Here is a 26386-nt window from a genome sequence, read left to right on the forward strand (position 1 = left end):
TGTGCCCACTAGCCCATAGACAGTAGTTTCCTTACTTCATTCCCTCCTTCATTGACGCTGTTAATTGTACGTGTGCTTCAAGTGGTTCTTTCACTCTTCCAAAAGTTAGTTTATGTCTCTGAACAATCCGTTCGATTTTCTTGTTAAGGGAAAATTCAATATATACCAATAGCGTGAGATGTGATCTTTAAATTGTAGATGTCCTGTTTAAGAGAAGTGGTTTCCTAGAGACCAGTTTGATAATGAATAGAGAAATGGTTAGTAAATTCACATTTAGCAGTGAATTATTTAAAAACGGACACTGGCTTTGGGAACTAATTCAAATTCACCTATAAATTCAGAAAATGCTCTTTATTGTTTCTTCTTAAAATGCAAGGAAAAGAACTCTTGTGTTTCATTTATTTAGATTACTACTTAGAGCTTGTTTTCTAAAAGAAGCACGGAAAATCAGAATGAAAAGTGAAAAATTTGAAGCTGTTTATAGTGATTTTTTTTACTCTACTTAAGTGTTTAATTTTTAAAAAGTAACTCAAATGTGCTTGCAGAATTATTTTTATAAATATTTTTCATCTCCAGCATATATTAGTTTCTGAAAAGCATTTTTAAGTGAATTGTACTGAATTTCAGGTATACAAGTGTTGCAGATGCTATCAGGTATTAATAGAATAGCATGACACATACAATGAGGTTTCTTTAATCAATTGATTTGGGTCTAGAATAGTACAAATTAAAATGACAGATCTAGAGCTGGACGAAAGACCTGACAATCTGTATAGCCTACCTCTCTCACTTTAGAGATGATAAAATTCAGGCTTAGGGAAAGTTAATGATCGGCCACAAATTGGAGGTTGAAAAGTAGGGATTTGAACCCAGGTCAGAAAGATTGCTTATGCTTCTGTTCTGTTGGAATGCCAAGCTATTGTTAAATATTCTAGACTTGATGAATGTACCAATTTTCTTTTTTTCCTGTACTTTTAACTTACTGATTAATTTGCAGAGGCTCTCAATTTTAAAGTATGTTGAAGTCCATTGCACAACTGAAGCAATTTGATGAAACATTGAAAAAATATTTTTAATAATGTTGCCAAGAGTCAGAAAGTTTTAATTTTTTTATATAACTCCTTTCCCCAAGACATTTAGGCTCCTCTCAGAGATCCTTTAAGGAATTTTTTTTTAAAAATGTTGGAAAAATTATCCGTGTCTTTTTAAGTAACAAGTGTTCCAGATTTAGTGTTTTGGGGAAATTAAGCAATTGTGCTTATCAGAAAATAAGTGGATTTTCTTCCCTATATTACCTGACAAGGATGGGTGTGATTGCATTTGGACTTTTTTTGTTGTTGTTGATCTAAGATTGTCATACATTTTGACTAGTTAGTTCAACCCTCTAGTAGTCAGATATATGCAACTACTGCTAATGATTCATTTGGTAATAAAACTATACAAATCCTTTTAAAAAGTTAAACATTTGTTCTGGAAAAAAAGAGAAAGAGTTATCCATGACATATTTGCTCTAATATATAATCAGATTTCATTTTCTTCCTCCTAGAAATTCTATAGGTATAAATCATATGTCAAATACCCACTAGCAAGATTTTATATCAGGAAAATACATTTTTTGAAGCTATACATACTTAAGTAGTAGCATAGCACATTTTATTGTGATATTGAAATTAAACAATATAAATTTAAATAAATAAAAATCAGTTTGATATAGACATTGTTATATATTCTTTAATTTTAAATTTAAAGTTTAATTAATTTAAATAAAATTAATTAAAATTTTTGATATATGGGCATGAAAGTAATTTTTAAACTATTTTTAAAAGTCAAAAAATAAACTGTCTTAAAATGTATTTGAATCAGACTAGATTTTTTCTAGATTTTATTCTTATTTTCTTATTTCATTGTAACCTGGGGCAAGTCACTAGACCTCATTTTCCTCATTTAGAAGGTAGTATTATTGTTGTAGAGTCATTTTTCAGTCATGTCTGACTCTTTGTGATCCATTTGGGATTTTATTGACAAATGCAAACATATGAATGCTTTGCCATTTCCTTCTCCTGCTCACTTTTCAGAGGAGAAAACTGAGACAAAAAAGATTAAGTGATTTCTATAAGGTCACACAGCTAATATTTGAGGCTGCATTTGAACTCAGATCCTCCTGACTCCAGGCCCAGCACTGACCACCTAGCTGCCCATTGTAAGATGAAGTAGTTGGAATAGAAAGTTTCTATAATCCTTTCTGCTCCAAGTCTGGATTTTAGCTCTGTGTTATTTTACACAATCCCGCATAGACAATTCAATATTTTCCTGCACATGAGATCTATAGAAATCTAGTTTTCAATATATCTTGAATGGAAAGACATTTTCAGTGAATATGAAGATGAGCCATTTTCTGTCTTTTTTTTAAGAAAAAAACTGTACAGAGTTATTTATTTAGGTATTATTTTGAGAATATAGATACTAACCATATAATAGTTTTTATTACATGCATATTTTCTTTTTAACTAACTTTGAAGGTGGGCAGAATGATGAATGAAATGTTATCTCATTTTTTCACCAGGCAGATGTATAGTTAAAATGGGAAAGTTTAAATTCATATAAGCAAATACAAATGCTCTCATCATTATATATATGTGTATATATATATATATATATTGAATTCAAGCTTTATTTTCTAGCCATATTTCATTGTTTGAAGAATTTTTGTAAAGTAAAAAAAGAGTAAGACTTTATAAATTGAGGAATTTAAATTTATTTATGCAGAAAAAAAGTGAGCCTCTTAAAAATCATGCATGATTAAATTGGAGGAAAATAGAATCTAGATTTATTATGTCCCTCTGATTTCGGTTAAATCTCAGACCTACCTTTACATAGATCCTATAAAGATGGGAAATTATTTCCACTAAAAATGTCCTTATGTATTTTGAATTTAAATAAGGGAAAACTCTTAATACCTATGTTGTGATGCTATAATTCAATCTTTTGCAATTGATATTATAATTTTTGCATGAATCTAGTAATAGCCACAGCACTGATGATGATATTTGTATATTTGCAATATACAGAATATATTCCTATATATTATAATTTGAACCTTCAAACAGCTTAGTGAGGTTGGCAGGGCATGGGTTATATATGATCACCAACTTTTGTACATATCTATACCCAGTTTGTAAAAATTTGTCTGCCTGCTTTGTGAGGGAAGATACTATTTGTTTGTTTTTTTGTTTTGCTTTACTTTTTCTCTTAAATATTTCTTTATATCTCTAGCAGTTAGCAGTATCTATGGTACACAGTAAGAGTTTAATAAATGTTCCTTAACTCAACTATCTTACAGTATTCATAATAACTCAGGTTAGTTTCAAAGAGAGACTTTCCAAGCCTTTCTTTCAATATGAAGCCTCTCTACAAGACTGCCAGGAAGAAAAACAATCAGTGCAAATTATTCTAATTGGGTTCTGTGGATATAATACACGTTTCTCTAGTATGAAACGCTGAAGTCTACATAGAAGATTTTGCCCGATTCGTTAGAGGCAGTCAGAAATTCACAAAAAATCTCATATTCCCGTATAGTCCACTTCAGGGCCATCTTAACAACTATACCCCTCCCTCCCTATTCAGTAGAATAGGGCCATTAATGTCATGCACCTCGCTGTTATTCAGTGTATAGGAGTTGTATTTTTATTCCTGAAAAACTATCACATAAATACAAATTACATTTTTTCATTAGAAAACTACTTTTCATTTCAGAAAAAATTCAATTAATTATGAATGGGGTTATGCTTTCATCAGGGAGAGAAATATGTAATTTTTCTTCGAGCCTCAAACATGCATAATGAAATCTTTTCTCAGCATCCACTCTTAAGATGGATTTTTTAAAGTATAGACTTTATTAAAATCTCAGTTCAATTAAAATGCATTCAATTACTTTAAATCTTTATTAAAATCTCAGGTAAAATTGTACAACTGTGTAAAAGAGACTTGTACGCTTTACCAGACAGTTAATTTTAACAAATGAACATAAATTGCACACAGGTTTTGCTCTTCAGGAGATAACTAAAAATTAAGACTTGGATATGGGAGGGGGAACTTGATGAAGATGGCTGTCTATATGGTAATTTCAGACTTTTTAACTTCAACTTAGTTCTCTTCATAGGTAAACATTTCCTTTTTAAAAGATTCATGTGGTATTTCTTCCTCTGGTTCCCATATGTGGAACCATCAGGAGAAGGATGCATTCTTCTCAGCATCTTTGCTTATAAGTCTTGTATTTCACTATCTTCTGTTGGATATTGTTGGTACAGTGTCCCTGATTCTTTTTCAAGGGCCCCTTGAAGATGCTGTCGATGATGAAGAGGAAGAGTGTCTATCTGAGGGAAATGACATCATCCTTAAAGGAGACTTTCCATTGGAGGAAAGCTTTTCCACAGAATTTGGGCCTGAAAATCTGAGCTGTGAAGAAGTGGAATACTTTTGTAATAAAGGTAATCAATGTAGCGTGATGGTTGGATGAAGTACAGTCTTTGAGAGCCCATTAGCTCAGACATATTTTATAGAGTTTAGGATGTAAAAAGAACACTAAAAAAGTGAAGCATAAATCTAGTCAATTGGTTTTCTACCAAAAAAAAAAGTTTCACAAATAAATACTGAGATCGGAAGGATTTCTAAAATTAATAATAGGTTTTACTTTGGGGAAAGAATTAGAAAATGTTAATAGTCAAACATTATGTTGTTCTAAGAAGCACTTTGAAATTGATTTCCAGATTAAAGTAGCAAAATAACTACAGTAAGTCCAGGATTTCTCCTCTAGCTGAACTCATTTTTGGAAAATTGATGTTTCAGGGAATTGACATTAAATAGCAACACTTGATTCTATTTTGTAGATAATCAGTGACCAGAGAAAAGCGGTGCCTTGCATAATTGTAGATTTTACTTTCATTGTCTAAATTGGTCCTAGAGGTACATTAGGTCTATGTCTGTCCCCTACCACCATTACATCTACCACTCTCAGTCCCTGTTCATTTGCTTTTTTTTTCAAGTGGTGCTTTAACCTTTTATCTAATTTCTGCTCAATTTAACACTCTAGTGTAGCTTAGATTAGATTTTTTTCACAGCTATTTCCCAGGAATTATTGTGTGTGTGTGTGTGTGTGTGTGTGTGTACACGCATGTGAGAGAGAGAATATGGGTATGTTTTATTTATTTCATAAACTTCTCAAGCAGAGAAAGTTTTTTGATTTGTTGATGAATTTCCTGGGCAAATTTGACCCAAATCATGAATATTGATTCAACTTTTCAGAATGCTATAGTCCATTTAAGGTATAGGAAAGGAAATTTTCTTGGATACTCCATCATTGATTTATGAAGTTTTAAAGTCTCTTTTAATATATAGTATTATTATACATGTATATGTACATAAGTATACATGTATGTATATATGTACAAATATAGTGTTTATGCTATGTATATACAGGTATTTTATGCATAAATATATTTATATATATTTAATGTATAGTACATTATATATACACATAATATACATATACATCATACATATACATACATTAATATACATAAAATATCTGTAATAGAAGTCCTAGAAATGTGATGAGAAGATCCCTGACTGTTCCCTACCTATGCCCACATAAATGGCATGTAAGAGAGAAACAGCCACTTAAATGAATATACTCTCATCTAGCCCCACCAAAAGTATGATGATTTGGGAACTTTGCCATGTATTTCTTGATTGTACCTTGGTGAACACTTCTCAGTTGGCATGTAGTAGAATGAGGTCTTTGGCCCAAGTATCTGAGTAAGGGGGCATGGAAGGTCAGGGTTTAAAAAGGCATCGCTCATTTTTCTTACCATGGATCCTGATGTTCTAAGCATAAATACATTTTCTTTTTTAACTATTAGGACCCTGTTGTAAATCTTATATCTTACTAAAGCATCTTTTGTACTAAAGAGATAGAAATATATTTTTATGAAGGGATTTATTTTATTTGTTTTTAATTCAATGCTATAGTCTTGAATTAAATAGTCAAGCAAAACAAATTCAACCACAAAATATTGGCATGTCTCACCCCTCTGGAATTATGATCAATCATTGCACTGACCAGACTTCTTAAGAATATAAAAATTCTTCATTTTTATAATGTTGTTATTGTATAAATTTTTATAAGTTGTTATTGTATAAATTTTTATAAGTTGTTATTGTATAAATTGTTCTCCTTCTTCTGATTTCACTCTGCATCAGTTCATACTAGGTTTCTTCGCAACTGTGTTTTTAACATTTTTACAGCAAAATAATCTTCCATTATATTTGTATAATATTATGTTCAGCCATTTTCTACATAATGGACAACTTGGGTTTGTGATTCTTTGCCACCAGAAAAAGAACTTTTTATAAATATTTTTGCATATACAAGTCCTTTGATAGGCCTGGGAGATGACTTTGTTTTACAAATAAATACTAATCTTCAGGTGCCAGTAGGTATTCTAAGGTGATATTTGGAAGAATATGAAAAACTTTGGGAGGGACTAGAGAATCAGAGGTAAGCTAAAATTATTTTTATGAGCTTTATAGTAGTATTTTGGATGAAAGCATTACAGTTGGGTGGGACAGTTAATTCAAGACACTTTTCTAAAGTATGGTAGAAAGAATATTTGATCTTGCTTGTGACTACTTAAAGATTGTTCATATATAACAGTGATTCCCAAAGTAGGTGCCACTGTCCCCTAGTGGGTGCTGCAGCGATCCAGGGAGGTGGTGATGGCCACAGGTGCATTTATCTTTCCTATTAATTGCTATTAAAATTTAAAAAATTAATTTCCAGGGGGCTAAGTAATATTTTTCTGGAAAGGGGGCAGCAGGCCAAAAAAGTTTGGGAACCACTGATATATAAGAAGAAAAGTTATATAACAAAAAATCCAATTTCCATAGTTCCATAATTTGACAATAAGTAAATTCCAAAGTAGAATGTTGGAGCTTTGGATATATTTTAATTTATGCTTGAGTGAAAAATTCAGAGGAAGAGAAAGAGAACATTAATGATGAGGAAATATTTGCTCTCTAGATATCTTGCCACCCAGGAAATTCATCATCCTTCATCGGAGTTTATTAAATTTGGTGAATTTTTAAATCTTCAGTAATATTTTTAAAATACCAGCTACATCAAATTCTTAACTCAATTTTAAGCTGTAATAAATAAAGCTGAGTAAATAATTATTTTAAAAAGAAATCATATTATTCAATTGTAATTATTCATTTAAAAAAAAGGAATATTTTACATAACTTGTAGATTGAGAGGTGAGAGTTGCACATTTTTTCTGGATTTTTTCTGTATTACATCATGTTAGAAAGTCACTTCTTTTAAAATTCAAAATAAATTTCAAGTCTTCTGGGTCTAAACCATACTTAATTTTTTTCTTCTCCAACACAGCATCTAGACCACCAATGAAAAGCAGAAATTCATACTGTTGACTCATATTGCCTAATATTCACTAAGATTACCAGGTCTTTTTGAATCTTAACTATCATCTAGTGCATTAGCCCTCTCACCCAGCTTTGTATCTTCTGAAAAAGTGACAATATCACGGTGTATGCCAGTCATTATGAAACATGGCTTACATTGAAAGGGAATTGAGAATTGGAAAATAAGTCCCTAGCATGAACAAGATTCAATATCAGATCAACCAAAGATTTTAAAAGCTTCTTTTTATCTGAAAATGGAAAAAAAATGGAAAAAAAAGTTACAACTTTCGTAACCCTGTGAATTTGGCAGTGCAACTATTATTAGCTCCATTTTCCAGATAAAGGGAAGTTTTTATCTTTTGATTTTTCACAACTCTGTGAATTTGACAGTGCAAGAATTATTAGCTTCATTTAATGGGGAAAGAAAACACATAAATTGAAGGTGAAAAGCAGGAGGGAGTTTGGGAGAGGGATTTACCCATGAAGGTTCATGGTAGAATTATAATTTATCTGAGATATAAGAGAGAAGAGTACAAATACATCTTGATGTTTATGAGGGACTAAGCTCTTCACCTGGAATTCAGGATAAACTGCAGAGAGGTGTTATGAAACTGGGTAAGTAGGCAGAAAAGTGGAAGATGAGCTTCATTACTGGTAACCTAAATGTCATCGTTTTAGGGAACAATAATCCAAACTCCATTTAGGATAATGGACTTGAGGTCATCAGTAATTACCCAGAAATGTGACCTAGGCATCATTGTAGACTGTTCTCTGAAGACATGATCTCCAAGTGTCATAGCTGAAAAGGCAGATAAAGCATCACACATTCTCAGCAAGGATATTGGCACACCAGCAAAAAAAAAAAAACAAAAAAAAAACCCAAACTGTACTATACTTTATGCCGCACTCTCACCTTAACTATACAATAATGTTCTGTATTTTTATCTCACAATAAAGACAAAATGAAGAGCTTTTAATATTATTAATATTAATATTATAACATTAATATTATGAGGGATGAGGGATATTAAAATTGGGGGAGGGGTGGGATGTTTTAGTTTGGAATATTGGACATGGCAAGGAGTGACATGTTAGATTCAATAGAATTGTAAAGGACACAAAATTGATGACTGGAGACTTTAAATTCCAAATACCAGAAAATTTAAAACAAACAAAATGTACTAGAAAAATATTCTTATATCTGTACATCAGCTTTTCACAAATGTGGTGAAATATTGTTAGAGGAGGGTTTTTAAAAAATATTGAGTCATGGATCCTTTTTGTCAGTCTCATAAAGCCTATAGGTGAAATCTTTCTAAGAATGATAATGTTTTAAGTACATAAAATAAAATCTGAAAGTTTGCAAAGGAAGCCAATTGTTCTTAAATGATTGTAATTTATTTTTAAGTTCCTATACCACAAGAAAAGAAACTTTGCTGTAGACACAAAGGTCATTTGTGGTACTCACCACTAAACACCTATTGGTAGCAAAAAAGCATTTTCCACAAAATTAGCAGTGAACATTAATTAACCAGCTGAAGATCCAAATATTATATTTCTCTGTTGCCCCACCACTTAGGAAAAAGAGTACTCTAATTGTCAGTTGTTGCCTGTAAAAGACTTACCTTTTGCTTTATGTCAGAGAAATGTGAACTAATGAGTTAGGAAATAGATGAAGAAAAGTTAAAAAGTGGAGAGAAGAGGGAAAAGTGAGCATACCAGATCAATAATGGTGGTGCCAATGGCAATTACAAATAGTGGCAGTAAGTATTAAATCGAAGATGCTTTTTCAACTGGGGTAAAGAGAACCTCAAAATTCAGAAACAGAACAATTATATAATTTCAGATCTCCCCTTAAATGTTGTAGCTCGTATAGGTAATAGATATTTTCTATATATTTTTTCTGAGTGTTAGACAAGTATATGGCAAATCCTAATACTTTAGACTTTGAAGAAATAGGTTTCATTTATACCATATATGAATAACGGTACACAAAGAGTTAGTTCCTTGATAGCCCACAAGGCACATCATTATGTTATAAGGAAGCCATCACAGAATTCATTCTGCAAAGAGGAATTGTGAACCTATGACCCACAGGATGTACATCTGCATCTATTGCAGTATATTAATCTTAACCAATTCATAATGATGATTTATGGCCCACATAGAAAAGTTTACATCATGATTATTATTATTGTTATTATTATTATTATTGCTTAGGTAGACTAGTAATTATATTAAACATTTTTTTAAATTACTCCTTCCCCCTTTAAAAAATACAACTTTTTTAATCCTTTATGTAAAGGGTTAATACTTCACAGTCTGGAAAGCTTGGCAATTCTGACTCATTTGAATAACTGAGGCTTTACCCAGTGTATAAGTAGTGGTTGGAATATATTGACTTTGAATAGCATTCTTGGTCACGATCAACTACAGTGCTGATAATTTTGCTTTTCTCTGACAAAAATAGTTTAAGGCGGAAGAAATTAAAATTTTTGACTTTTTCTAGACTAGGGTTCATTCTAAACACCTCATAATTCACATGCATTTCCCTGTATATTTTTATTTGAAAGTAATTAGTAGCCCAAATGACATTCTGGCTTAGGATCCTAAAATAACATAATTTTTAAGTTCTAAAGGTTATTATTGACTGAATAATTATCTGCAGAGACTTTGCTGGTGTGAAGGTGATTATTTGGAGTAGAGATACTACATAATAAGGCTTTGATACAATCTTTTCCCATTCACTCCAGATAGTCCAAACTGTAATAGGGAAATGGTTCCTATTACAAAACCAAACTCAATTGTCCTGTTAGCTGAGAGCTTGATGGGGCTCCATCTATATGTAGCTCATTAATGGATTTTCTGGATTCCCAATTTGGGGCATGAATCATTTCTTGCCTTTCCCCAATTCCCAATGACCAAGAGCACAACTTCCATCTTGCTCCCATCCTCTGTTAAGGAAAGGGGCAGAGAGAGAAAGAAGCCAGAACCAAATATTTTGCCAGTGTAGCATTCTTCCCCTGAACCAGCGAATGTGGTTTTATAGTTAAGATTCCAGATAGAGGAAGCAGTTGCAGAGAAACAGCAGAGGACCTGGATATTTCCCTTTTTTTCTATAGCCTATATAAAGCAGTCATAACTAACATCTATAAAACATACTAAAACCTTCAGTGATCAAGGAAACCTTGTTGTGTATTCCTTTCCCATCATCCTCTATGGACTATGGTTGGGACCTATTCACTGCTTGCTTTTCACCTTGATCAGTTGTCAACATGCTTGCTACTTTATTTTTCCATCATAGATCAAAAAGTAGGTTTAGGCATGTTTCAGAAACCCCTTTCAATCAATGGCATTTCTTTTCTCCTCAGTGGTGCTTTTAATGACATGTTTTTACCTCCTCTGATGCTTTGGCAACTAGAAGCAGGATCAGCAGAAGGCAGCAGCTATACCATAATCACTTTGAGCTCAATAAGGAGATCTTTACAAGCAACTTTGTTCTTTTCTTTTTTTTTTTTCCCTTAACGGGATTAAGAAGCTCAGCTCTTTAAATTCTTGCATATAACATTGACATTTCCAGTGTGTGTTTGGACCAGGGAGTTCAAAGAGAGGGAATAAGAAAGAAAAGCCAATATGACTTTGTTTTTTACCTTGCTGGAGGAGCTGTTTGTGCAAATCGCCTATAAGCTTATTGACCTGAATCTTTGACTCCTTGTTTTCTCTGGATTTGGCTGGAGTGTAGACACTGATAGAGCACAGATAGAGCTGATTGAACAGCCCCCAGCTTTGCTTGGCACCAGACCCCCTGCCCTGACACAGGCTTGACATTATCTTTCCTTGGCAATATTTCTATTTTCCTAGAACTGGTACTCCCTTAATTTTTTAAAATTTATTTTTAATTCATTACATTTTCCTCATGTGGGCTTTCCAAAAAATGAAGAGGGAAGAAACACTATTTTAGCAAAAAGAGATAGAGGAGGCCACTGTGGTGACATTTTGTGTTTTCATCTTTTGAAATAAAAAAAAGTGAATCTCATGAAGTCGAGAGACATATGTTGCATTTTTTTTTGCAGTGATCTCACACTCCAGTTCATTTTGTGTCTGTTGTTGGATTTGTCTTTTTTGCATTGAATTTGGAGATACCAGAAGGGGCCTTGAAAATACTGCCCTAGATATCATGGATCTTCTCTAATTCACCTTCTAGCTCAATTGTATAATTTTTACCATTCTCTGAGATGTAAAAATACTATAGTAAGCAAGCTGATGCTATTTATGAATGAACACATAACTATATCTTTAAGTAATCAGATAATCACACTTTAGGTGTACAATTTATTTTGGCCTTCCATAGGACAATTCAAATATATTGCAAGTTCAGTCAACTGAAAGCTATCTCTAGAAAGACTTCTGATTCTAAATGAATTAAAATTTTCTAAATGAATGTTAGCTTCAGAGAATGTGAACTATATTTTATCCAATTCTGGTCATTATTTTAAATCAGAGGTTTTTAACTTTTTTTGGAGATTAATTGCCTTTTGGAGTCCTTAAGAAGCCTGTTTGATTATATACATACACATATGTAAACATATATATGTGTATATATATAAACGTATATATATACAATTATTGTCTCTATATAATTAAATACATAGAGGTATAAATGAAGAAAATATATTGAAATGTGGCTATCAAAATATTTTAAAAATCAAATTCACAATCCAAATATTAAAAGCCTTAGAGCAGGGATTGGCAACCTTTTTGGCCGTGAGAGCCATAAACGCCACATTTTTTAAAATGTAATTTCGTGAGAGCCGTACAGTGCTCACAGTGCACGCTTCTGTAACTGCCTGAAAAAAATTGACTTTATGAATCCTGCAGAAAGAGCCATACGTTGCAGACCCCTGCCTTAGAGGAAGCCCCTGTAACTATTTGTATATATTCCATTGAACTTTTTCCCATATTGATTAAATGAGTAATTTAATCATTGACTTATTTAATAAAAACTTAGTAAATGTATACTATGTTTGAAGACAGGAATTACTGTGGCATAATGCAGAGACAGGCAAGCAGGAAGACTTGTGTTCAGGTCTCTCCTATGGAATATGTAATTTTTATAGCCCTAAATTACTTAAATTATCAAGTTTGGGAAACTTTTAAGACTATAAGAAGCAGAGATCTGACCCTCTTCCTGAGTAATCTTCCTCACACCAATGAAATCATATGTATAGACTTCACAAATAGCACTCTCCTCCACCCCTGACCTGAAAAAAAAGTCACTTACTTTTCAACATTGACAGCAAACAAAGATCAGTAGGAAATAAGCGTTTCCCTCAAAGAACTTAAAGTATAGGTAGGGGAGGGGACAAAGAGAACATTAATACTAAATTAATATATTACCAACCAAGAAAGATTTCATTCCCTTGATTTTGCAATCTTTTCATTCTAATTAAGATATGTGTAGTTGGTAAAGGCTAATGATAATAAATAGAGGATTAATTTTGTTTTCTGACATCTATTATCATATAATTACTATGCAGGAGATTTAGTCAGACATAAAGATACCTGGCTAGTGTCTCATGAAATACAATTAACAGTCCTTTCATTTTTTAATGGTCAGTTTCCATAAATAAATCAGTTGATTAATAATAATCATCTCTTACTACATATTTTTCAAATCATTTCCCAAATATGTTCTCATTTGATCCTTCTATTATGTTTATTTTATTCAAGAAAAACCTTTTAAATTACTTAGAATAATAGTGCTTAAGGGAGTCTTTCATTTAATACTCTAATTTCCTTTGTAAATTTTTTTAATAGTTTGGACTTTTACATCATGTAATTTCCCACTATATCCCTCTCCATTTCCTTTCCAACAAGCCATCCTTTAAAACAAAGAATGGCTATCTGGAAGGGGAATGGACTTAGAATGAATTGGTGTTGTTTTTAAGAAAGGACGAAGAAGAAAATAAAAAGAAATTGGTGAACACATTGAAAATCCATACAGGTTCCATACCTGTGGATGTTGAGAAGTCTGTTTTTTTTTATTTTTAAGTGTATTGTTGTTATTCTTTGCATTGACATTGATGTAGTTAGTTATTGTGCTAGGAGGTAGCTAAGTAGCTCAGTGGGTAGAGAGCTGGTCTTGGAGTCAGGAAAACCTGAGTTCAAATTCTGCCTTATTACTAGTTGTGTGATCCTGTGCAAATTACTTAACCTTCGTATACCTTAATCCACTGGAGAAGTAAATGGCAAATCATTTCAGTAAGTTTGCAAAGAAAACTCCACGGCAAATATGGTCCACTGGGTCACAAAAAGTTAGACACAGCTAAACAACTTAATAATAACAACAATGTTTGTGTATACTCCTGTTCTCTTGTTTCATTGTTTTCTTGGCTCTGTTTACTTTGCTTTGTATCAGTGCTTGATAGTTTTTCTATGCTTCTCTGTATTCATCATATTTGTCATTTCATAAAACAGTAATATTCCATTACATTCATTTACCACAATTTGTTTAGCCATTCCCCAATTCCATTTTGTGCCCAGTTCTTTGCTATCTCTAACAATAATGCTATAAATATTTGGATATATGTAAATACTTTCTTTATATCAATAAACCTGCTTGGGTCTAACCCTTTGAGGAAATCTTTGGGTCAATGGATAGGGAAATTTTAGACACACTTCTAAAATTCCAATTATCAAATTGCTTTTTAGAATGGGTATATTAGTTTACTACTTCACCAAGAATACATTAATATTCTTTTTCTTTGACTCTTATAACATTGGTTATTCACATTATTTTTTTCTTCTTTCCTAATTTGTTGAGAATATAGTGAAACCTCAATATTATTTGGATTTCCATTGTTATTCAGAGTATTGTTTCATTTGATTGCTAATATTTTCAGTTCTTCTTTCAAGAATCACTTGTTCACATCCTTTGACCACATATCTATTGGGGAAAGTTTGGGGGTTTATATATTTCTTCTAATAATTTATATATCTTGGACACCAAACCTAATCTAATACATTTCTTAAAGACATTATTCCCACTCTAACACATGCTTTTTTTATCCTAGATTCATTAATTATTTCTGCAAGTGTTTTAATTTTATGCAATCAGATTGATAGATTTATCTTTTTCCTATTGTATTTAGCCCTTTTTTAGTTAAGAATATTTCATAGATCACTAAGGCAGATATATGATATTCTACCAAAATCCACATTTTACAATTTGAAAAACTGAGAATGAGAACGATTAATTACAAAATAAAAGAAGGTCTCTCTCTGTATGACAGAGACAACCATTGCTTCAGTAGTAATCTTCTGTAAAATATGTCCCCTCATGTAGATAAGTAAGTAGTCAAGCCAGGATTGAACCTATGGTTGTCTGATTGCTATTCCATTATAATTTTTACTAAAGTAGGAGACCTCAGTTGGAGAAAAAAGGTCTCTGACAAGAAAGATGGTAAAAATAACTAAGACTAAGACTTCAAATAATAACCTTTCTTCATTTGACAATATTTATGTCAGATTTTTTAGATTGAGTTTGTTGGTTTTTTTGCAGTGAGTACTGTTGACAATTTGTTTCAAAGGTAGGATCACATGAGTAAATCATATGATTCCTCAAACAATTTAGATGATTCCTTAACATGCGACACATTCTAATTTTTCCTTCTTTGCAGTTTTTAAGTGAAGTTTTTAATTACCTGGATGAAAATAACTATGATAATCCAGAAACTGAGATGTTGGGAACCAATAACAAATAGAAACATGTTCATATTTCAAGTTCTTAGGGAAGAGATTTTACCTTTCAGTAATATGTAGGAAATGAATTATTTCATAGTTTTGTTTTATTTATTAATCTATTCATGTAATTTTTGTCAATATGGAAAACTTTCTAGTATGAAAACTACGTTGTCATACCTAACTATGTAACTCTTCTATAATATATAGTCTTAGAATGTTTTCTGGGACAATGAGAGATTAAATGACTTATCCCCTGGTCACAATGCTAGTATCTGTCTGATATAGAATTTAAAGTCATATTTTCCTGATTCTAAATATGGTCCTTTTATCCAATAAAAGCAACTAGATAGCACAGTGGACATACTTTTGGAGTTAGGAAGACCTGAGTTAAAATCCAGTGTAAAACACTAGTTGTATAACCCTGAGAGTCACTTAAACCTCTTTTTGCCTCAGTTTCCTTACCTGTTATAAGTGGATATTAATAGCACTTACCTCGCAGGGTTGTTGTGAGGATCAAATGAGATAACTGTAAAGCACTTAACTCAGTGCCTTGCACAAAGTAAGTGCTATGTAAACATTATTATGATAATGATGATATTTCATATAGCTTCTATAATGGATTTTAACCTCAATACAAATAAAAAACAAAATAAAACCTAATAAGAACTAGAGAAAGGAAGGAAGAGAAGCAGTATTATTTGAAGGGAAGGAGCTGGGCAATGTTAACACCTTACTTTTCTGTAGAAAAAGCAATAAAGCAGATGGTAAGACTGGAAGTGAGATAAACACAAGAACCAGAAATGTAAGCAATACATTCTAACAGGTACAGAATCAAAGATCTGCAGAAGTGGAAAGATTAGACAAGGAACTCCTCTGAAACTTGACAGCAGTGATATGTTACCAACTCTTATGCACATAGCCAAGAAGGGAAACTGAACTGGACAGATGGAAGGCAGGGATTATGTTCATCTGACAGGGATGTGGAAGACTTCTTTAAGGATTTCTCTTAACGGGGTTGAGTCCTGAAAATGAAAGTTTATAATAAATAATGAAAACTTATTTGTGCTCCCTTTCCACTGCCTCCTAAATTCTACCATAGGCTATATTTTTCTCTATTATTTACAAAGACGTGGGTTAGTACACTTGTTTTTGGCCTCTAATAATTTATATTATTGTTAATATTATTTAAGTCTTATAATTGGGTATTATAAGAATGACACAATGTGGAATTTTGGTTCCTAACCAAAGATTGGTAATAAATCTAGAAAAGACCACCTAAGAACATGACATCTGCAAGAAACTAAACAATATTGAACAACATATGTTCACAATTATTGTCTATATTAAATATATTGTAACAACATTGTGCACAAAATAGTGTGAGATGGAAAAGCAGAAGATTATATAATTCAAAACAAGATCCTATCTGGGAAGTAACCAGCTGTCAGTCTTTCCCATTATGTGAGTGGTTGTTTGCAGAAAGCAGTCCTAGAGGACTTCTAAGAAAGTTCTATAAAATGACTTCATTATCTATATCAGTGATGGGCAACCTTTTGAGCTTGATGTGTCAAAATTCACCAAAAAACCCAAGCATAACTCGTGTGGTGTGTCACTTCAAGAAAAAAACAACATAATTTTGCAATATTTATAGTTTAAATAACAAAAATGTACAATTGTAATATATAATTGTATTTAATAAACCAAAATAGGTAAATTAATATAGGTAGAATTGTCATCTATAGTGCACAGAGTGTCTACACTACACTGCGGCAAATGTTTCATCCTCGGCATGCGGCCCCATACTTCTCTGTCTATAGTGGCAAATAATAGTGGGAACTACTTATTTAATATGTAGTTATTTGATAGAAAATAAGTACATATATGCATATACATTTGTAGATATATATACACATATACATGTATTTATGCTTTTATATGATAAGTCTAATATTATCTTAAGCAGATTTTGGAGGATCTAGAAGTTTTCAATAAAAAATGAAAATAAATAGCTTGTTGTTATTTGAATGGCATGATAATAAAATATTTCTTATAAGTTATAAAATCTTAGAAAGAGCTCTGTTTCCAGCTGATCGAAAGCACATCTCTTGATTGTAACTTCAGTTACTATGTGCAGTAAAAAAACTAAAATCCAATCAAGAACCATTTATTATTCACCTTTTGTTGCCAGGCATTGTGTTAGACACTGTCACCTAACTTGTCCTGTAAGCATGAGCAAGTCGTTTAGAATGAATCTGAGCAAGTAGGAATAGAGTTGCTGCACAGGCTGCATCCTCTATTTGCCATGAACCCAGCTGGAGACATCTTGTGTGGAGAGAGGCAACAGATGTGCGCTCATGAAAGTACAGATTTCCAATCCATTGTGTTTGGAGATGGAATGAGTTCCCTTGCCCTAGCATTACATGCCATTAACCTCTTAGAGTCCTGATGGTAACTGCTTTTGTACCTAGTAGGTACCTAATAAATGCTTATTGGATGAATGGATGGGTAGATGGATGCTAACTACATCCATGAATAGTGGCTAGACTGAAGACAGAGAATTTCAACAAACAAGAAGCAGGAAGCATCTAGAAAAAATATCTTATTATGTAAATAGTCTAATAAGAAAGACAAAATCTTTGAACGGGACCCCAGAGTGATCCAATTCCACTTAGGATGCCGTTACAGAGACCATGTCTTTATTTTCCTTTTGCACAAATGTTTAAGCATGGTAAAATCAAGTGTCCTATTATTATCATTTTGCACGAAGGGCATATCTTTTATTTGCTTTGTGAGGATCCTATGAGGATTAATGAGTTGATGCTTGGAAAGGCTTTGAGCTCATTGGATGAAAGGTACAATGTGCCTTTCATTATTTTAACTATAAAAAGAATATTGTAAATTTATAGTAATACATAGAAATTATACATAGTGTAAGATGTGCATGTAGCTATATACATGCACACACCTTTGGGTATGTATTATACATGTACATATTTATATATATATATACACCATATGGTATTAAAAATTGAAAAAAGGTTCTGTGTTACATACACACACGTAAATCATGATATTAAAAATGGGAAAGAAAATTGTATATAATACATACATATAAACATAACATGGCATACATGCATACACAAAACACAAATGCTCTCTCTCTCTCTCTCTCTCTCTCTCTTACATAAAATGATTTGGATGGGCTGATGAAAGTCCATTTGCAAGTCTTGTCTTGCCCTTTATTATCTGGGTAATTTGCAATTATCTACCTGAGGCATGAAAAGTACTGCTTGTTTGGCAAACTGATCCCAAATATTTTGACTTGGCTATTTTGTTTCATGGGTAAATAATACTTAAAATCATATTAAGGCAATTATATTTTTAGTAATGGGGTTTTAAAATAATAAGTAATTGTTGGAAATCATAAACATAATTGCAGAATGTGTAAGAGAGTGGATGTAGAGCCACTGTGGAATGGATTAGCACATGGGGGAAAAAGGATCTCTGGACCAAGTTGGGGAAAGTGAAGAAGTGTCATGAAGATACTATCTTATGCATCTTTTAATTTTTTTTGGAGGGAGAGTTTCAGAATTTATATATTTTTTCCTCTCAAGGATGAATGGAATCTTTGAAATTGTATAGAGTTAGAGTGGGGAAACTTAAAAGGGATATTACTACTTGGAGGCAGAACTATAGAACTATGAATGACTGAACCATATAGCTAGACTCTCTCCTTCCCTTCTTGGAAAGCAATGTAAAAATATTAGCATCACTTAGTTTCATTATAAAGTGATTATTGTGTAGACCAAGTCATCTTAATTCAAGCTTGAATTAATTTACAGGATTAACCTTATAGAGAATATTTGAGAACTAGAATAACAAACAAAAAAATTGCCATGCTTTCTCCATAACCAATGAAATAAACTTTTATGGCAAAGATATCTTTACAATCAAAATCTCCTAGAATTGGAAGTATCTTAGGGGTCAACACATACCTGAAATGGGAATGACCTCAGCAAAATTCCTAATGATATTAAGTATAATGGAATTTTATCTTAATTTAAAATACTGTCAAGGTAGCTTTTCACTCCATAAATTCAAGTATATTTTCATTTGGTGAGACTTTAATTCTTTTTTCCTATGAATTCTCTGTGAACAATATATCCAGTGTATTGGCAATCTTTACAATTTCTCTCTCTCTCTGTCTCTCTCTCTCTCTGTCTCTCTCTCTCTCTCTCTCTCTCATATACCAACTATATTGTCCATCAGTTATTATCTCTTACTCTTTCTACATGACCAAAGCAGCTTCTCTTAAGGTTCAGCTTGTCAGCATAAATCTCTTGCATATAAACCATCATTGGAAACCTGCTATAGCATGCCTTTCCCACTATTTCCCATTGACTTGTCTGTATTTTAATTCTGATGGTTGAGTTTCATAAGCCAATACCAGTATAACTTCACTATATTGGAAACGCTTTGTTCTAATGAATATGGACTTTTACAGTGGCCATTTTGTCTGTAGAAGAAGAAAAAATTCTGTTGGATTTGGAAATCCACAGAACTTTAAGAAATAAAATATAAATAATAGATTTCAAAGATGTACATTAAGCATGTACTTTGGAAATAATTTTAAAATATGAGACACATAAGAAAACTCTAAGTACATACATTTGATCCTTTCAGATGTCTTTTGACAGAAATAATGAGAAATACAAAATCATCAATGAAATACTGCTGAGAATTTGGTCTCATTTTATCTCATGTGGAAATTTCCCTTCTGCTACAAACCCTAGGTGAATTTGAATTTTGTGAAGGAACCTTTTCACAATGAAAGAAATAATTGAACACAGGGACAGATGTTCAGCAGGTTTGAAGGGGTCTTAGAAAAATGCCATGTTTTTCTTTTGCCTCCTCAGAACTTTAATCATCACTTTTCATAGTGTAGTTACCATAAGAATTGCTATTTCTAGCTACTCACTTTTCTTGCAAAATAAAATGTCCCAAAATGCAGAAGCTAACCATTTCCTAAAGAGTTGGAAAGCGAGGTCCCAATTAGCATGAATAATGAATGCCCAAAAGAAGTCACATTCTCAATTTGAATTCACAATATTCAAAGTTATAATTATGTAAATATGATAATTGGTTTTAGCCCAATGAAAAAAATACTGAGTAGATTCGAATAATATGACCACTTCAGTGAATTCATTATTTACTCTAATCTAGACCCAGATTTGCCTTCTCAGAATGTCATAGCTGGCTCAAAGTTTGAAGGAGCTTTTGAAGTCATCTTAATCTAATACTAGAAATTTGGGTAAAAGAAATTGGTACTGATGCATCCTTTACTCTTTAGTTGGGTAACATACCCTTCTGAAATGGGCACTGAATTAACCAGGCACCTACTTTTTGCATACTACCATGTTAGGACCAGGAAGATATGATGGTAGGATAGGATTTGTCTCCTACTCTCATCGAGTAATAATCATTAAGCATTCGTGTGAGCTAAAGTATGATGGGGGAGATAGTGGATGAAAAGTAGTCAAGTTTGGTTGGAATTCAGAACAGAAAGGGAAAAGCCATAGTAAATACATAAAAAATGAAGAAGTAAGAGCAGTAGAGATTTTTAAGTGCTAGGCAAAAGACTGTCAATAACTCAGCCATTCTGGAGGCCCTGGGACAAAAAGTGATAGGTTCCTTTCAAAGCTCAATTTTATCTTTTGCACTTTTTGAGAGTGCTGTTGTTCATTCATTCAGTCGTTCCTGACTTTTCATGACCTCATGGGCCATACTGTTCATGAGGTTTTCTTGGCAAAGATATCAGAGCGATTAGCCATTTCCTTCTATGGTGGATTGAGGCAAACAGACATTAAGTGATTTGCCCAGGATTACATAGCTACTAAGTGTTAGAGTCTGAATTTGAACTCATCTTCCCAAATCCACATCCAGCTGTCTATACACTAAACCACTTAGCTGCCTCTTTGGGAGCAAATATTGTTTTTTTAAACTAGTTTCAGTAGCTAGTATGATATCTTACATATTGTAGGCACTTAGTAAAAAATATTAACTGATTAATCTTTAATTTATCATTTCCAATAATATCTTTCACAAACTTGTTTAATGATCACCTTCAAGGCTCCAGTCTCCCTCCCCACAAGTTATTATAGGTGACATCATTTCTGTCTTTACTTGGAAGTTGTTAGCCATTAGATATAAACTCTGTATCTTTATTCATCTCTCTCCTTTTGGGTGGAGTGCTGATGGAAACAGTTATTTAAGGAGCCTTCTGATTTGATCTCATGATTCCAAATATAACTTTCAGGTATGTATGTACATATATACTAACCATAAATTTGGCTTCAACACAATTCCCAACAAATGCTAGAATAGTTTGCTTTTGTCTTTATAAGATACCTTCCCACAAAACAATTAAGCAAAAGTAACCAACATATTATTACTATTAGTGTATTTTACTTTTCAATTTTGTATTTTGCCAATAATTAACAGAAAGAAAGTATAGTACTTAACTTCAGCAACTTCTTAGCAACACGCTAGTGGTATTGGACCTGAATTTTGTTGACTTTTAAAATACTTATATTTCTTAATAGTTCATTTATCACTTAAGATGCAATTAGTTTTTTTTGTCCTGACTCTTCTCCAGATCCAGCCCACATTTCCAGCTATTATCTGACTGTCTCTCAAATGTCCAACTCTGCATTCCAATTGGCATCAGCCATTTCAGGTTCTCAAACTTTCCTGTCTAAAAGTAGCTTCTTACTTCTTTTCCTTCCAGTTCTCCATCTCTCCCAACACATCCTAAAATACATCCACATTTATTTTCTAGAACCATGGCTCTTAGCATATAATCTCCTTGCTCAGACATCTTTAATATGACCCCTTTACTTAAACAAATCAATTTTTTTCTTTGTCTAACAGTGACATCTCTCCACAGTGTGACTTATCATCTGACTACTCTAGTCTTATTTCAGGCTACTCTAATAGGAACATGAATTTGGAGCATAAAAGAGTATTAGAGATCAGTAAATCCAGACTTCTTAGTGTGCATATGAGGAAACTGAGGCCCAGAAGTGTTATGTACAGTCAAGTCAGAATTTGAGCTCAGGTCCTCCAACTCCTTACTTCTTTTTCTAATTTTACACATGACCTTCACATCCAACAAACTTACCAAATTGAATTACTCTTTGTTCATTGGAAAATCCCTGTACTCTCCTGCATCCATAAATTTCTTACTTCCAAAATTTGACTTTGAATGTTATTCTCCCTAAACTCTACTTGTCGAATTCTTTTTTGTTGTTCAAGGTCCGGTTCAGTGCTAACTCTTTTATGAAACCTTCCCTGATTCTCCTAAAGGAAAGGAAAATCTTCCCCCTCCATATTCACATAGCATTGGTTTTTTGTTTGATGGAACTTTTATATCATTAGTGACATTCTACCTATTTTTAAAATATTTCTTCTCCCCCTTTAAGCTTCAAAAAGGCAGGTACTGTGTTTTGGGTTGTTGTTTGTTTGCTTTATTTTTCCCCTTGGCTTCTGGTATGAGGCTTTCCCTATTACAGATAATAAATATTTTATTATTTTATTTTATTTTATATTTTGGGTTGAATATTTTTTGTTGAATATTTTATGATGACTGAACTTGAATCAGAACTGTGTCTTGGGTTTGATAGAAGAGAATGCATTCATTAGGCAGCGATTCACAGGATAACTTTCTTATCCTAATTCACAACTGATCATAGATTCATAGGACACAGTGCTGGAAAACTTATGACAATCTAGATGTACCCTTACACTCTCAAGGAATAGCAAACACAAAAGAAATCCTAAACTTTTAATGTTCTTGGGCTTCAATAAGAGCTGCAGTTTGCTGCTTCAGACCGGTATAGTCCTTTAACCAAAGCTATCTTGTCTGATGATAAAACCATAAGTGTATGAAACTCACACATTTTTTTTTCATCTCTTTTATGACCTTATCTTTCATGAGCGGCTTCTCTGAAAGTACTCTAACTATAGGCAGCACCTAGAAAACATATATGATATCTGTTCTCTGATAAGCACTTGTGAACAAGAAAGTAGATCTGTCAGTTTTGAACTGTTCATTGTTAAAAAATACTTTGATGATTTAGCTGATTGCAAAATACATTATAGGGTGACTAACAGCTGCTGTAACACTTCTAGTCAAGAAAGTTCAATAGTCATATTGTATGAGAATTTCTATAAGAGGCTAATATTGCTAGGAGCTACATGGATTAAAGGAGCAAGGTTGAGAAGAGCTCTTGGCTTGCATGGCTGCTTTCAAACACCGTTGCTATTTTGTGCTGAAAAGGAGACTGTCTCAGAATGTGGCAGATCTCTAATTTATACTGAAACGTTTAAATTCCATTGACAAAGAAATGTTTGTTTATGTCATTGAAATGATTTCTTCTGTCAATTTTAGCTACTGCATCATTTGCCTCTTTGCCAGCAGATGCCCCTATTTAGGTAGTTAAATATCCTGTTTCATGTGTTCCAAAGACTATATTTTACCACATTTCTCCTGTTCTTTGTGTCATAATCACTTGTACTGTGTATTATGCTGTTCAATAACACCTTCAATTTCCTCCTATAGGACTCTCATTGGTTCTGAAAACTAGACTAAGAAAAATGGAAGGGACCACAAAATACTTATGATATCTCTTAAAAGAGCAACAAAAGAGTTTAATCTTGCAATGGAAAACCATTAACTCCCTGACCATAATTTCAGAAATATTATAGATTTTGTAAGCGCTTGACATTTATTCTATTTCGTCTTTTCATGAATTGGTCCCTGGTTATATATCGTAGTTATCCCATTAAATGTTTGTGCTTTGCTGAAAATACACTGAAATTGCTATTTTAATGCATTGGAATAAAGAATTTTGTGAATAATCATCCTGTTCTCCTCCTGTAAATTCTCTTCAAGTTCCCCATCCTACTTCTTCTTCCTAAGGTCCCTTCATCTCATACTCATCAAATTTTTGTATTAATTGTCTTGGGTTAATTGTTAATTTCATCATACTTAGACAATTCTGGAATCAGCTGAGAATAAAGATGGATAAAAATGAACAGTGGATTAAATATGTAAAGTCAGCATATCTTCAGGATAGACTTAGAATGAATAGGAGAGGTTAAATATAAAACACGTAAGGTTCCTTTGAGTCTTTCATGCCAAGAAATGCAGCAGATTTAAGAATAGCTTTTGGGAAGTGAAAAGAAATGGGACATTTTTGCGAATGAATCCAGATATTTCATCTTAGATTGCTCTGAATTTTCTAATATTTTTCTTTCTTACTAGTAAAATATAAAAAAATCAATTCAGCAAGAGGAATGACAAAATAAGCGAGGTTCAATAATGAACGCCCTTAGAGATGAAGGGTTAAAAAGGGGAGCTTGTAGTGTAATGAGACATTCAATGGCAAGAAGATCTTCAGAGATACAAATAGTTAACAGATTTGGCAATTCTGCAGTGCTGAAAGAAGCAGATACCAAAAAGTCAAGTCAGTCAGTTACAGCTATTGAGCAAACATTATAGGCGGTGCTTTACTCTACGTGCAAAATAAAAATAGAAAAAAGGAAAGCAATAGGAAGCATAAATAATGCAAAAAATAATGTTTTCATCGAGGGGAAAATTCATTGAAATGTGTTAGTAGGACGGTTGAAACAGAGTTTATTTCAGGGTGAGGAAGAGTTGATACTCAATGATATTTTCACATCAATGGGACTTTCCTTGAATTTTACCTGAAGGTTTACACAGTTTTTGAGTCAGATGATATCAACTCACAGTGAAATAGTATTCTCTCAATGCTTGTTAATGCTTAGATACGGAGAGGGACTTGAGGAGGGAGTACAGCTGAAATGTGCTCATCTCAAAACAGTGCTTACCTTCTATCTGCTTGCCTCTGGGTTCTTAGGGAGCTTATAGCAAATTCCTTTATTGCTTACTCTCAGGGCAGAAGTTGAGGGCTGGGATAGCAGCTGATCCAAGTGATGGCTGCTTCTACAGCCCCTACCAATTTTGGTGAAGCAGGGACATATTCTGGAGTGGAAAGGGAAAAACAGAGATTTAAACCTACCTTTCCTGTCTAATTACACATTATGCTACTGATGGAGTATCCAGGCAATACCCTGGCATGAGGGTTTGCCGTGCCCTGCCTTCCTCCTTTAGTGTTCACCTGGCATTCCAATTTTGCTTGTGGCTCCAAGAAACTGTAGCATATGCAGCACTCACACCCCAGTAAACTCAGCAGACAGGTTTAATCAGACAGGGTAACTAAGAGGTCTCAAACCTGTCAATGAATTTGAAAGGTATCTACTCTAGGCATGTGAAGATTTCCCTAGTAGAAGGGATAGAGGAGAATGATTTGTTCCAGCAACCATGAAAGCAATGAAAAAGAGGCAGTGGGGAACATTTTAGAGCTTTAGTTAGACATTGAAGGTCATCCATTGCATCCCAAGCCATCGCTTGTTATCTTAACTTTTGCCTTGACACTGGGCTTTAATGATTCTGGTAGAGAGTTAGGCTTATTCTTTTCTGCAGCTCTGCCTCACTTAAATCCAATTATTGCAGCAGTCAAAAGACACCTTCAGTGATGTCATTCAGATTCTCTTTCAACACAAAGGACAACAACCCAAACAACCAACATACCCTTGTTTCTGTTCTTTCTGGTCCTCTGGTGCCCATCGCTACTTCTTTATATTGGCTAACTCCAATGCCTGGAATGTACTTCTTCTTCACTTTTAAGTGTAAAATCTCTAGTTTTCTTCAAGGCTGTGTTCAGGTTTCATGTTCAACCTGAAGCTTTTTCTGATCATACTACTGCCTTTCTCCTCAAATCAACTTATATATCTTTCTTAAATGTATATCCTATAAGTTCACATTTAATTTCTGGAACATATTATGAGCTTAAGATCAGGAAACGTTTCACTTTTGAATTTGTATCCCTAGTACCTAGTACAATAGAGTGCATAGTAAGAAGTTAATAAATGCTTGCTGATTGATTATTAGCAGTCACTTATGTTAGCATTTTAAATTTGTAAAATTCTTTATATCTAATATCTCCTTTGAATTACAAAACCTCTGGAAGTACATATTAAAGATATTATTCCATTTTGTAGTTAAAGATACATACATATATAT

At 33.0% G+C, this 26386-nt stretch overlaps 1 protein-coding gene across 1 annotated transcript in view; it reads left to right on the forward strand.

Moving 5' to 3' along the window:
- ZFPM2 (zinc finger protein, FOG family member 2) overlaps nucleotides 1-26386 on the forward strand; it is a 496557-nt gene that overhangs the window by 12845 nt on the left and 457326 nt on the right. Inside the window, exon 3 of the mRNA XM_044684050.1 lies at nucleotides 4329-4507. Coding sequence (XP_044539985.1) covers nucleotides 4329-4507 — 179 coding nt within the window. The remainder of the gene's footprint in view (nucleotides 1-4328; nucleotides 4508-26386) is intronic.

Source organism: Gracilinanus agilis, chromosome 1, assembly GCF_016433145.1.
Source record: "Gracilinanus agilis isolate LMUSP501 chromosome 1, AgileGrace, whole genome shotgun sequence".
NCBI classification, from domain to species: domain Eukaryota; kingdom Metazoa; phylum Chordata; class Mammalia; order Didelphimorphia; family Didelphidae; genus Gracilinanus; species Gracilinanus agilis.